This window comes from Barbus barbus (genome assembly GCF_936440315.1).
Source record: "Barbus barbus genome assembly, chromosome: 7".
NCBI lineage: Eukaryota > Metazoa > Chordata > Actinopteri > Cypriniformes > Cyprinidae > Barbus > Barbus barbus.
In genome coordinates this window covers 24,186,880-24,202,241 of record NC_136735.1, presented here as the reverse complement: position 1 = coordinate 24,202,241, position 15,362 = coordinate 24,186,880, and the positions used below count along the sequence as shown (strand labels likewise).

At 37.1% G+C, this 15,362-nt stretch overlaps 1 protein-coding gene across 5 annotated transcripts in view; it reads right to left on the bottom strand.

Moving 5' to 3' along the window:
- The window catches only part of LOC306872476 (lipopolysaccharide-responsive and beige-like anchor protein), a 250,016-nt gene that overhangs the window by 175,674 nt on the left and 58,980 nt on the right, over positions 1-15,362 (bottom strand). For all 5 annotated transcript variants that reach the window (XM_079421043.1, XM_079421044.1, XM_079421042.1 and 2 more), the window contains exons 21-25: positions 15,095-15,287; positions 4,870-6,165; positions 4,520-4,695; positions 4,085-4,238; positions 3,042-3,222 (exon numbers count right to left, since the gene is read on the bottom strand). In XM_079421043.1, coding sequence (XP_079277169.1) covers positions 3,042-3,222; positions 4,085-4,238; positions 4,520-4,695; positions 4,870-6,165; positions 15,095-15,287 — 2,000 coding nt within the window. The remainder of the gene's footprint in view (positions 1-3,041; positions 3,223-4,084; positions 4,239-4,519; positions 4,696-4,869; positions 6,166-15,094; positions 15,288-15,362) is intronic.

Below are 15,362 nucleotides of genomic sequence, written 5' to 3'. Positions count from 1 at the left end.
TTTATTCAGCAAGAATGCATAATTTGATCAAAAGTGACAGTAAAGACTTTTACATTGATGGAAAAATTTATATTTAAAATAATTCCTTTCATCATGGTATCCTGAAAAACCTATCACAGTTTCCACCAAAATATTAAGTTGTTTTCAACATTAATAATAATGAGCATATTAGAATGATTTTGAAAGATCATGTGACACTGAATACTGAAGTAATAGCTATTGAAATTTTAGATTAGCCATCACAGACACAAATTCCCATCATTTTAAAATAAAATATAAAACATTTATTTTAAATTTTAATATTTAAAAAATATATATTGTTATTTTTACTGCATTTTTAATGAAATACATGCAGTATTGGTGAGAATAAGAGACTTCCTTCAAAAAATAAATAAGTTAAACAGGTATTTAAATAGGTATTACCATAAAAGTGATTTCCCTAAGCGATAATTATTTTCATGTCATCAAATGAAAATCAATAAACTGCCAATATTAAAATTAATTAATTAATTAATGGATATTCTTTTTCGATTGGCTAAACATTACATTTAAGTTCTATTAAAATATTTAAAAATTTATAAATTTAAAAAATTAAGTATTTTTAAAGATTAAATTGAATTAAGTGTTAGATGATGTCAAAGGTAATCCAAATATAAAAACAGTAGTAGTGAGCATGCAGAATTATATATCAGCCAATATAGATGTAATTTCTACATATACAGATAAATTAAAATCTCTGATACTGGCCGCTAACTAATATAGCTCCAAAATATCATACATCTCTACACCACTAAAAATAAACACGCAAGTTTAAAATAATTTGATGTGAATTAACAAATGAATAACAATACAGAAACTCGCTGCAAGGTAATTCTTCTCTAAGACATAACAGTCATATAGAGTATAGAAAATGAAAACACATTAAACTGTATGAGGTTTGGAAAACAGATGACGTTTCTTATTCTGTTTAATCATTTTGGCCAGGTTCCCACCACCATGGCGCAGAAAAATCCTCTTACTGCATTTAATTTGATGTATTGCATGCTATATGTAAGATTAGAATGGTGCATGCGTGTGCGTTTTCATTTTAATGTACTGCACATGAGTTTGAACTGCACAATAATGTGTGTGCGTGACTGCAAGTGTATGTCTCTATTCAACCCTCTATCCTCTCATACCTTGACAACTGGCAAATGTAAACTCCAAAACGCTTAGATTAAAGGTATTATACCAGCGCGGGAACTGACCAGCTTTTTCCATTAGGCGTTCTAGTCATTTGAGCGAAAGAGCGAGCGAAAGACAGAAAGAGAGCTATAGACGGAGAGATGGCGGGCTAAACCTTGTTACAGATCCCAAATCAGATTACACACTGGCAGACCTCATCAAATATTCATTTTATACTTTCAGCCCTCCTAAAAGCAGGCTTCGGTTTCGCTCGCACTCCACCAATCAGGAAGGTCCGCCTTGCCCTTGCTGTACACTGTCAAGTCGATTTAACACGCCGGCCATTTTGTTCAGTGGGTCTGGGTGTTACATGGGCGAGAGAGCCGATGTAGCAAAGCGGAGGTGTAGTAGAGTGGAAAAGTGTTGTATTTAGAGAGGGAGTTTGATGGTGTCTAGATAGCTTCAGGGAGGGTCATGTAGAGTGTGTGTGTGTGAGAAAGAGAAATGAATAATGTAACCGATCTGAACGGCTGGATTTCTGTTATATGGTCTATAATGCTGCAGTACAGTTTGTGATACATAGACACATAAAGAAGGAGGTGCCTTAGGCTACAAAACAGCCATTAGAGTCAATGGCCTGATGACGGTTCTCATTTTAGACCACTACAGTGTGGAGAGCTTATGATAACACTAGAGAGCTCACACAAAACAGAGAGAGAAAGGCAGTTATTACCTCTACCAAATGAGCCAATAGAGAGAAATCGGTGAGAAAAAAAGGACTCTGCTCCAAAACCTAGTGAGCTTCAGTGCTTCAGACGTTTAGCTCATCCATATGCTAACATCTAACTCAATTAAAATCAATTGCATGTTGATTTCCCATTAAGTAGTGAGGGGCAGTGATTGATAGAAACAGGTTAAGAAAAAAAATATTAAGAGCTGGACATTATTTAAAATAATGGAGGAGTTTGAACTCCTCCATAACAATCATGGAGGAAGAGGAACAAACAGTGAGTGAGCAGGAGAGGAAAAAGAGACGAGGCACTGACTCAGGGATACATACACTACTATTCAAAAGCTTGGGGCCTGTAAGATTTTTTGGAGTTTTGCAGTCAAGGCTAAATTTATTTGATCAAAACTACCGTAAAAACAGTAATACTCTCAAATATTATTAAAATTTAAAAAACATTTTCTATTTATAAATAAATTAACTAATTAAATTAATTAAAAAGTAATTAATTCCTGTGATGATTAAAGCTGAATTTTCAGCAGCCATTACTTTACTCTTCAGTGTCACATGATCCTTCAGAAATCATTGTAATATACTTTGCTGCTCAAGAAAAACCTATTATTATTATTATTAATGTTGAAATCAGTTGTGCAGCTTAATATTTTTCACTTTCTAATGTCACTTTCGATCTATCTCACTCATCCTTGCTGGAAAAAAGCATTGATTTCTTTCAAAAATAATATTCTTACTGACCCTAATTAGTACAAAAAAATTTTCTTGCCCATGCAAAACTCGCTATCACAATTCTAGGGTGTCGTGGATAACTGCCAGTATGTTACTAAGGTGTGTTGAGCATTTTTAGCATCTTGCTATGCAGTTGCTAGATGTTACCTACTGATTCAAGTCCCTATATATGTCTCAGATCCTACCGTCAATGAAAGTATATGTGATATTTTATTTAGTAAAAGCCCACCTCCTCAGAACAAGCCACACAATTTGTACAAATATGTGTTTGTAGCACAAACAGTGTGGGACAGGTTACATGGAAAAGTTTATTAGTTTAGTTATATGAGCAATAGCTACTGTAACAAGCCTTAATAGATTAATAACAAGCCTTAGCAAACAGCACTAAAGAAAGAGAGAGATATACCCAAACGTAGGCATTGTCTTAGGATTCCTCCAGAAGACATGTTCTTCTCTGCTTCGATTTCTGTGAAGTTGAGCGAACTGGCAAAGATCAGCACATCCACAAGACTGATCAGCCTCTGCAAGAACATCAGTGACGCCTCCACAGCCAAACCCTGAGACGGCTCAATGTTCTCCAGCTCATGCTGCAAGACATCATCATCATTACTGTAACAGCACCATCTTCACTCAAACCTTCATAATGTACTGATGGTCACCTTTATCATCACCCTCACTTTTCATTATCATGGCTATTGGATTCAAATTACTCCCAATCATTAAAGTAAGAATATAAATGATGATCATTAAGATGTGCCAGCACACTTTCTTCTAATGAGATCTGTGTTAATTTAGTATGTACATGTTATCACACCATGATTTAAGGGACCTCTCAGACTTGACTGAAATGATCCTTTTACTCTAATTTGAGAGCTGCTGTGAATGGCATGGAAAACCATCAAAGATCTTGAAAAATATGGGATCTTGGGCAAAAGATTAAAAAAAAAACCATTTTACTTTTTTAATATGACATCTTGAGTGAAACAGGATATTTAATGAGAAACAAATATTTTGATTGGAATATAGTTTTTTTTCTATCGGAAATTGATTGGATAGTGAATAGTATAAGTCGTTCCATACAGGAATGGATCTGAATGCAAATGTGCAGTGCGAACTTATGTCCAACCAATAATGGAGGAAATCAGACAAATAGGGTGGACAAATTCAATTAACCTAACTGTCCTAACTGTCCTTCAGCGGGACTGAAACACATCAGTGGCAGGGGAAATGCATTGCATCAAGCCACAACACTTGACATGCCAAAGTGGACTTTACAAATCCATTTGTCCTATTGTCAGGAGTAGCAAGCGCAAGTAAAAGCATCCATTTACTGTCAGCTACTTAACATTTTGAGCCATCTCTCATGCATCCCATATAGACAGCATTGCTGAGTGTAATAGGTTCTATTTGATTGTGACGCACTTGACGGAAACACACAAACATACTAACCGTAGAAGAGGTGGCTGCAGACAGCAGAGGAAGGATTCCTCCACAGGCCATGATGAGATTGTCCACCACCTGAGAGACTAGATGGACAGTGTTGTGCACAAACACTACGTTCTCACTGCTGTTCACAAAGTCCATAATTGTCTTAGTTGAATGACTGGGGGAGAAGTGAGAAAACTAATTATGAAATTATAAAAGAAGTCATGAAACTTACTACAACATCAAAGGGAGCTGTCTGTGAGGCAGCAGAAGGTAATCAACATTCTCGTACTTGACTTTTAGTTTTAGTTTTAATTATAAAGCACATTTCAATATTCCTCCCAGGTTAACTTAACTATGAATATGTTTTATCAATACTGATTTTACAAAAAGCTAAACATCAGATAGATATTTTATCCCTTTGCCTATTTAACCGTTGGTTCCTGGTGTTTCTCTCACCTTCTCCACATCTGCACATCGGTCTCGATAGAAAACAGCAGGTCAGTCAAAAGGCGCTGGTGCATATGAGACCACTTGAACTCTGGGATACGGAACATAGTGGACCGTGCCGAAGATGAGCCCTCATTGCCCTGACCTGAGGGGCTTGAGGCAGCTGCTTGATTTGCACTCAGATTCTGCAAAAAATACACAATTATTCTTCTAAAATTTGTTTTGTGTGATCTAATGAGAAAGTAATTTTCTTGCCCTGTGAAAAATCTCAGTTTTCCATATAATCAATCAATTTTGTCAATTTCTGTAAGTCTCAACCTGGTATCATGTTCCTCAATTATTACTATTGTGAAACTTACTGTTGTTGAGGTGTCCTTCAGCTCCAATTTCTCTGTGTCTGAGGCCACACTTGACACATCCAGTCTAGCAATTTTAATCTCTTTGGATTTAGTTGCTGAGGTCTCAGTCCCTGCTGCCTTCAGAGTGTCTTGATTAGTTCCTGGATCCTGCGAGATACTCTCAGTGCAAGGGCTAACCTCTGCCGTAGACACCTTGGACACATCTGAAGGAAGTACTTCTGGGGTTTGCTTGGTCTCAGCAGCACCATGACCAGCTGTAGTCTCTGTGTGAAGCTTGGTCTCATCAACAGAGGTGCTTTGGTTTAAATCCACCTCCACCATGGGAGCTGGTTCATCCCTGGATTCCTCTGCTTTCTCATTTTGCAATGGCTTCTCATCTTTTTCGGTTTCCAACTTCTTTTCTTTCTCTTTCCCATCATCTTCCTTTTCAGCACCATTGTCATCAGTCTCACCCGCTGTAGCTGAAACAAAAGAAGAATCCTCCGTGCTGTCATCACTGACCTTCACAACGTTGTTGACTGAGGAAAAATCAGTGCTATCTTCATTCGTGATGGAGGCCCCAGTTGTGCTGGTCTCCTGGTTTGCTGAAGCCTCAGAAGTTTCTTCCACTTTGGCTTCCTTTACAGCTTCAGGAGAAGAATCTTCAGGTCCTTTCTCTTTATCTTGTACTTGAACATTTAGCACAGTTTCAGCAGTGCTTGTTTTACCATCATCTTCATCTGATATCTTCACAGCTTCAGTTTCATCTTTGGCATCCTTGTCGGTTGCAGTCTGAGTATTGTCAGCATCATCTTTTACACTCAGATCAGTTCTATCCTTCTCATTTATCCTCCCTTCAGTCATTGTGATGTCAGCCTCAACTCTTTCCAGTCTCTCATGCTCTCCATCCATGTTAGCCTCCATATTTTGGACTTCATTATCCTTTCCAGGTTTTTTCGTAGTGTCCTGTTCACCTTTATCACCTTTCTTTGTCTCTAGTGAGGTGGCAACGGTGTCCGTCTGTCTCTCTTCCTCATCTCTGGCCAGAATGTTAGACACTGTGACTGGGATCTGGGCCCTAGTTTCCTCATTGCCTCCAGGCTGATCAGTGACCTTCTCCTCAACACGTAGCTCAATTACAGTAGATGGAGCCGTCTCGTCAGCATTCAGCTCACCATTGGCTGAGGCAAGGAATTGAGAATCTTGACTGGCTCCAGATACAGTTCTGATTCTGCTTTCAGATCCTCCCTCAGAACCCATCCGCTGGTACTCAAGGAACATGTGGGCCAGATTCTCTTTGTGTTGCTCAAAGGTGACCTGATAAACAGACAGTAAGAGGGTTTGAAGGAATGTTAATTATGCACAGGAGCAAAAAATCAATTCTCAGTCAGATCAAACTAACTGTCATACAGTATAATATAGAAGTACTATATAGATATAGTACTATATTAAACGACTGTATGGCATCGGCATATTGGCATATATATATATATATATATATATATATATATATATATATATATATACACAGTGCCCTCCAAAAGTATTGGATCAGTAAAGACAAAATTGCTCTGTTGGCTGTGGAGTCAAGACAGATGAATATGAGACAAAACTACAGAATGTCACATTTTATTATTGGGTGATTCAACACATAGATGTTTTACCAGATAAGAAGTTCAGCACTTTTAAAGTTTCATCCCTCTATCTGATGCAAGCATAAGTATTGGAACAGTTGCCTCACAGGTCTTTCTAAGTGATCAGCTGTGTCCTTAGTTGCATTAATTATTTAGATATTAAATGCAGGGAATGTGTCGTATCAGTTATATCCATTACTTCTGTATTCTGAATCTTGCATGTGAAAATGAACCTTAAAAGACATGTCTGTAAAATCACCAACAACTTCCAGAAAGCTGGGGTGATGCTCTGACAATCTACTGTTGTCAGGAGACTTTGACACAGAATTACAGATGCTACACAGCAAGATGCAAACCTCTGACCAGCACCAAAAATAGAAAGGCAAGATTATAGTTTGAAAAAAAGCACAAAGGTGAGCCAGAAGAGTTTTGGAACTGTGTTTATGAACCGATGAGACAAAGACGAACCTTTATCTAAGTGATGGGAAAGCAAAAATGTGGAGAAAAAAAGGGAACTGCAAATGATCCCAAGCATACAGCCTCATCTGTAAAGCATGGTGGAGATGTTGTCGTGGCATGGGCATGCATGGCTGTCTCTGGAACAGGCCCTCTCATCTTTACTGATGACTTATTTATTTATTTATTTATTTATTTAGTCATTTAGCAGACGCTTTTATCCAAAGATTATCCAATGCATGATGACAGTAGCAGAATGAATTTAGAAGGGTACAAAACCATCTTGCTTACCAATATTCAAGAAAATGCCACCAGATTCATTGGGAAGTGCTTCATATTGCATCAGGACAATGACCCAAAACACCCTGCCAGTTCAGTCAAGGAATTTATAAGGGCAAAGAAATGGAAAGTCTTAGATTGCCCAAGTCAATCTCCAGATTTAAATCCGATTGAACATGAATTTCACCAGCTGAAGAGGAGAGTAAAGGAAGAAACTCCCCAAAACAAGCAACAATTGGGATTGGCTGCATTAAAGGCTGGGAAAAGCATTTCAAAGGATGAGACCAAGAGTCTGGTGATGTCTATGGGTCACAGACTCACTGCTGTGATTGTGCGCAAGGGATTTGCAACTAAATAATAGCTTTTAATCTTTTATATCTGCCTTATGTTCAACTGTTCTAATACTTATGCTCACATCAATGAGTGGGATGAACTCTAAAAGTGCTGTTCTTTTTATTTGGTAAAACATGTATGTGTTGAAACGGCTAATAATAAAATATGACATTCTGTAGTTTTGTCTCATATTCATCTTTTAATCATATTTGCAAATGTCCACAGCTAACAGAGCAATTTTGTCTTTACTGTACCGATACTTATGGAGGGGACTGTAATATATATACAATAATATACAATAATAACAATAATAAAAGTTTCTAAAAAATCTGAGCTTTAGCCTGACCAGCCAGGAATAAAAATACTGTGAAAAGAGAGATGGTTATGTGTATTTAGGACTACAATTAGCAGCAGACAGTGTATAGCATCTGCAGATACAGAAGTCTGAGCACACCAAAACACACCTCAATTTATCAAACGAACACAACAGACAGAAAGTCAAACACACCACTGGGGAAACGAGAAACAACCTGCAGCTTCCACACCAATGCCAGCATTTGCATTTAGGCAAGAAAGCCTTATTATACGTAATTAATTGGCCGTTATTGTTCTAAATTAGCCTGCTACAAGCCTGGCCATTAATCTTCTGAGTGGTCTGATTGGTAATCCATGGCTGTTTGCTCTGAACGGACAGCTCTGAAATGTATTGCTAGTTTTCTTTCTCTCCTGACTCTCTTCTTTGGAATAGCAAGATCATTAGTCTGGGCTCAATTCGGCATTTAACATTTAGCTATTAAATCCACACGGTGCATTTTCAGAAAAAAACATTTCCCTCATTTGTGATTATATACCATGAAGGGAGGGAGCCTTACAGATAAAAACACTCAATTTCGAATAAATGTCCAAACATATCTGGAAGGCCTGCAAGGCATTTGAGCATTTGTGAAAAATGAAAGTTAGAACTCATGTAAACCACCAAGGGTTTAAAAGCTGCACATGAGGCCCCATATTATCCTGTTAGGTATTATCTTCAAGAATCTGTAAGTATACCATATGCTGTTAAATGCTTAAAAAATCCTCATATGCACACTAAAAGCACCTCATTGTCTGGCAGCTCGCTACAATGCGTATCGTACCAATAAAGTATTACGTCATGTGAAAAGCTTTAGTTGCCTTACTATAACCGGCAAATGGTACATGTGAGCCCTTGGTGTGTTGTAGAGATAAAGTTACTCTGGAAAGAGGGTAACTAGAAATGTGTTTTTGAAATATAGTCTGTATGCCACCGTGTGGGCTAGACATCAGTTTCAATCTGATCTTATTTAATTCCAGTCAACTCTCTAAACTAGACGTGGGGCATGGAAAAACCTACAATTCATCTAAGAATATAGTGCAGGTTTCATAACATAACAATGAGCTTTGTATCACCAGGCTGTCTGGTTGCCAAATTATACAACTTAATGCAAATCCATTTTTCAAGAGGCCTTATTGAAAAATATCAATAATTCATTGTATTAAAAGAAACTGCACTTTACTAGCCAAAAATTCAAAATCAACAAATAAAAATTATATATAAGATAGATAAATATATACACATATATCCCTAATTCAAAGGAAGATTCATCCAGCATCAGACTGATGATCCAGCAGAATTCGCAGCAATCAGACTGCAAGCTCAGCAACAGACAGACACAGCGCTTAAATCACTGATCTTAGATCAGCAGGGAGCAGTCGGTCACAGACTACTGTAGGGCTAGTCCCATGTAGATCAATAGATAGTGAGTAACTGCAAAACAAAGGGGAAATAGGGACCCTGAGAATGCTCTAATTGGATTAGCTAAATGCGATTCCATTCCTGCAAAAATCAATGCGGTCAGTAGACTGAATCCCTTCTTTTCTGTCCAAATACACTGTTCGTTTTTTTTCTTCCCTTTGATACTCTCACAGCTGTCTGCATAAGTGTAGAATAAAGGTACACAGAGAGAAACTCAGGAAAACATACAAGCAGAACGACTCTCTTGTTTTGCAGTAAAAAAAAAAATCTAAACATTAAAAGCAGCAAAAGCACCTGAGAAGCAAAACTGCGTAACATACTTTGTTTAGAAGAAAAGTGTTGTATTTTGTTTTGATCCACTGACAGATTATTTTTTCACTTGCTAGGCTTATTCCTAAAATGAGACAAAGTGGAACTAAGCTACTATACAATAATACAAAGATGAAAGGGATTGCCATCATAGAAATTTCTGTAAGACAGCTAAATAAAAAAGGTTGGTCATAAAACACTCTAGAAATTCTTTAAACTTTGCTTATGTGATGGTATGATAAACTTGCAAAATGAATGTCAAGAATGTGAATTGAAGTTTATCACTGTCAATGTCAATGTTACAGTCAATGTTATCCATGTTCTAAGGCCAGTTTGCATGCCGGCCTATGAGTTTATTCAATACAGACTGGCTGCAGGCATGCCTCGATCTTTACAAGCAATGTTCCAGTACTGGATCCTATTGTCCTCTAAATCCATAGTATTGCTGTTGTCAAGTACGATAAGCAGCTTCATGACACCACAAAACAGGCTTGATATTGTTAGATAGGCATGTCATTCCTTCCAACATCTCCATTAGGCCCAGAATCACACAACTGTCAAAGACGACAAGCATCTTTGTTTTTAAATCTGTTTCTTGTTGGTTAACAAGAATTGTTAAGAATGTTAAGAAAGTGCAAGAAAATAAATATTGAAAAGAAGCTACTGCTTGAGCTGCAGGGTATAAGTCTTCATATAAAATACCATAAAGTCTCTTTACTTATAGAGGCCAAAATGGGGAAGGTATATTAATAGTGGCATACAGTATAGTGTCTCCTTTTGTGTGGAACTACTTCCTTCTGCCATAGCTTCAAATCTCAGGTTGACAGTTTACAGCTGAGCCCAAGCCTCATTGCTAATTTGAAAACGTCAGTTTAGAACCATCAGGAACACACACAAGATTTCTCAACACTAAATACTACTATTAAATACTACTATTATTTACACAAAATATTATTTATTGAATAATACTATATAATAAACCACATTAGCCATCATAAAAGTTGCTAGGCATTTCAGTCAAAAGTACATTTACATTTACATTTATTCATTTAGCTGACGCTTTTATCCAAAGCGACTTACAATTGCTATATATGTCAGAGGTCGCACGCCTCTGGAGCAACTAGGGGTTAAGTGTCTTGCTCAGGGACACATTGGTGTCTCACAGTGGATTTGAACCCGGGTCTCTCACACCAAAGGCATGTGTCTTATCCACTGCGCCATCACCACCATCACCACCAAGTACAAAGGCAGCGTAGCGGGTTCATGAGTGCTGAATGACCGCTGACGCCCTGGAGCTCACATCTTCGAAAAAGGTGAAGCAAATTTTCAAATAGTCATTGTGTTTATTAATAAACCGCATATTTGAAGTCTAAACAAGTACATTTAGGCCTAACTCTTAAAACTAAATTCAGTGACACCAAAACAATACTATTTATAACATTATAGTGGATTTGGGCATCCACCATGACACTCGCTGTGCGAAATACAAACAGTGAAATGGTTGAGTTCTGTATTTACTACTGATTGGCTCTCAGCCAATATGATGCTGAAATAATGCACTGTGCTCTAAATAAATACGTTCTTATAAATGCTTATATGCTAATTCATGACTTTGCTTCAGAAAACTTTCTCCTTCCCTTGGAGAACACAAAAGCATAGTGTGATGCCCCAGAGGAGATGACAGAACTCTCAATAGAGCTTTCTAGAGGGAAACTAAAGGCTCCAGAAGAGCAACCACTTTTGCAGGACCATTACAATGTCTCCTTCGACCATTAAGATTTTCTTTACAGTGGAACAGAAGAACATGCTGACTAGCAAGGCATAGAGGGCACCAAGTCTTTCACTTTCAGTAGAAAACAGTTTGGAGCCAGTCTCATTTATGTGCAGTGCTGGGACAGGGGCACCTTGGATAAACTGTGGTGTCAGCAGGCCCATCTGCAGAAACATCTGTCTGCCTACAATGGGCTGGCTGGAAAGGAGACTTCATCTCTTTTGAAACACACATGCCCAGTAAAAAACTAATCAAGCAACAATCAGACAACCGCACACTTGCTAAAATCTTTGTGTTAAGAGTTTTATTATTATTATGTAACAAAAATGAACTGTATTCCCAGAATGAACTCAATATAAAATTATAATTTAAGAAATATTTCATGTTTATGTTATAATAATATTAGTGCTGTCAAACGATTAATCGCAATTAATCGCATCCAAAATAAAAGTTTTTGATTACGTAATATGTGTGTGTGCTGTGTATATTCATTATGTATATATAAATACACACACATGCAAGTATATATTTAAGAAAAATGTTACGTTTATACATTAAATATATTTATATATGATATAAATTATATGAATATAAATATATACCTGTAAAAACATATATTCAAAATATATGCTGTATGTATTATTTATACATACAAAATAAATATACACAATACACACACATATATTATATAAACAAAAACTTGTATTTTGGATGTGATTAATCGCGATTAATCGTTTGACAGCACTAAATAATATATTTACTCAATATTCTGACAGAGAGAGCTCTACAGTAAACTGGAAAAACAAATGAATAATGATGAGAAAAAAAAGCATTGCATGCTTGCCTAAATGTACATACGTCTGCCCAAGAGCATGCATGCATTTACCAGGGAGTTCCCAAAAGGCTGGTTGAATTTATGAGGACTTGTCCTAATGATTGCCAAGGCCATTTGAGATGAATATTAAATGTGTTCAAACATGGGGATCTGGAGACCTTGTATACTACAACCTAAAAACCACACATAACATTCACATATTATGTGCATCACTAAGATGCAAACACACACTCTTTCTATTCCACACACAATGTCTCTCTCCCCCACACAATCTCTCTCTCTCTCACACACACACACACACACACACAGTCAGCCAGCCCCTGCAGCTGAAAGGGAGAGCTACAGTGACAAACAGCTCTCCTACTCCAGAGTTGGCAGGAAATCTATCACGCCGGACAATAAAATTGCAATTGAGTTTCTTTAGCTTTTTTCCCTCAGCAGATGCATGTATCTCTCTAGCTCTGCGCTGCTGCACCTTTTCAGTTCATACGCACAACCCCCTTTTCTGTTTTTAGATCTGAGCAGAGACGCTGTAAACAGTACAGGACCTTACCTGCATTAATCTTGTGCAATTATAGCGCAAAAAAGCAATTACAGGCTTGACCCATAGGAAGGGGAATGATCCATTTGTGTGCACTTGCTCAGCAGTGAGCTACTTAAGGAATGCAAGCACGCTCAAATGTAACATGTCTGCTTGAAAAAGAATGAAAGCAAAGCATGCTGCAATACTTTATTGCTGCTCAATCCACCAACAGATTATGTTTTATTTTACTGTGTATAATGTAATTTGACAATTAACTATGGGGTGTAACTGAAAAAAAATTAAATATATTTATTTATCTAAATAAGGTATGTCTTTACATATGTACCATTAGTATCTATCATCATTCGAATTTTTATCTTAAATGCATTTTAGCATGCTTCTGAACTAAGTTCGGTAGCACAACGTTCCCCCCCCCCCCTTGAATTAATCACTTTCACTGGTATTATTCTCATTTGTAAATCATTATGGATGAAACGGCTGAAAATGAATAAAAATAAATGGTAATGAACCCATATTTTTTTTCACAAAATTACAAAATTCAAACTTGATTATTGGTCTCAGACTGAAAGTAAATGTAGCATAATATCATAAAATCAATAATAACTATATTCCATTAAAAATTTTTTTAAATCAAATTCACTTACGTTTTTTACATTCTCAATGCAAAAAAAAATGTTCAAACAAAGAGATGAATTAGAAATGAAGACTGATCATCTAATGCTTCAGTGGCATGTTTTTCCCCCTTTTGAGAAATGACATGGCCAGGCCAAATCAAAGGTCGTCACAAACCTATTTTGGCCCATGGGCCCTGGTCTGGGCATCTCTGTGTTACAGTTCATTTTTTGTACAATTTACATTTATTTTTCTGAAAATTCCCTTAATCACTGTGGCTCTGTGGTGCTATCGAGACATTTCAAGATGTTTATTTGAGAATCCTGACCAGTCTGACATACAGTAGCAACACTGGCTTAGTCAGTGGCATAAGTCTGTAGAAGCTGTTTGTCCAGCCAATGGGAGATGAGAAGTGTTTGGGAAACCTGTCTTTATTTTTTCACTTCCCTTTGGTGACGGTAGTACCACAGAAATAACAAACGAATTGAAGTAAATCTGAGGCTGTAATAAGACTGCATACGCTGACGAATAAGCACACTAAGCACTACAGACCTCAGTGCATAGCACAGCTGCACCCCCAAGAGGCCAGTGACAAGAACTCAAGCAGAGTGGAGCAATGCCAGCAGCTAGTGCCCAAAGCCACAGTCTGACACCAAATGACTTCACTATGCTTGGAAACATGTCCATATTACAATATCAATAGAGCATCTTAAAATAGACATTTCTGAAGCTAGAAAGCTCAGAAAACTGAGAGCTCTCAAATATATTAAAGTAGCAATTCAATATGTAAATAAAAGTATGAACAGAGGGTTTGGCAGTGGAACAAGATTCTAATCTGAGAATTCTAGCTGATTATGGAACGTAATAGCAGTCAGGTTTCTGCAGTGAAAAGCCAGTGGATTACTGCTGATGCAGAGAGCCTGAGCACAGGAGGGGAAAAGGCAATGAGAGAAGAAACCAACTACAATAGTGCAGCAAGTGCTGAAGAAAGAAAGAGAGACATGGTGTAGACATTTTTTGGTGCACTTTTGAAGGAGGCAAAGTCCAAAAATTTGTATACTACAACCATTTAAAAGTTTGAGGTCGGCAATAAAAATGTTTTTTATTAAATATATTAATACTATTATTCCTATTCCTATTCTACTCATCAGTGAATCCTGAAAAAAGTTTCCACAGAAATGTTAAGCAGTATAACGGTTTTCAACACTGATACTAATAAGAAATGTTACTTGAACAACAAATAAGCCACCAAATATTAAAATTATTTCTGAAGGATCATGTGAGACTAAAGACAGGAGGTTGCTGAAAATTCAGCTTTGACATCAACAGAATAAATAACATTTTAAAATATATTAAAACAGAAAACAGTTCTTTCAAATTGTAATAAAACAATATTACTACATTTACTGTACTTTTAATTAAGTAAATGCAACCTGGGTGAGCATAAAAGACTTCCTTCAAAAATGTTTTTAAAAAAGTAGTGTATGTTCATTTGTTACTATTAGCTGTTCGGTTGTAATAATAATAATAAAAAGAATAATACAAATAATAATGTAGGCATAAATTATTTCCTGTGTGCTATGAAAGAGCACCAAGTTTTGTGAATTCAAATAAACATTCATGACTGCAAGTAACATATGTTTAATACATCCATCCATCCATGTGTTGTGTTGTTTTGTGTGTGCGCTTGGGTCCTAACCTTGGAATGCGTAATGGAGAGTGTGTCCACCCACACGCGCCAGCCACCCCACTCATACTTAATGGCGTGATAAAGAAGGATGCGAAAGATGGCGTACACCATCTCTGTGATCTTCTGCTCCTCGCTGTTCTTGGGGTTTATAAAGCACAAAGACAGCATCCACTCCTGCCACACAGAGCATTGCAACAGACCCCTACAGAAAAGACCATAAAATAGTTCATTAAAAACCTGTACTCACTTCAGAGAAAACAGGTTCATATGTAATCAG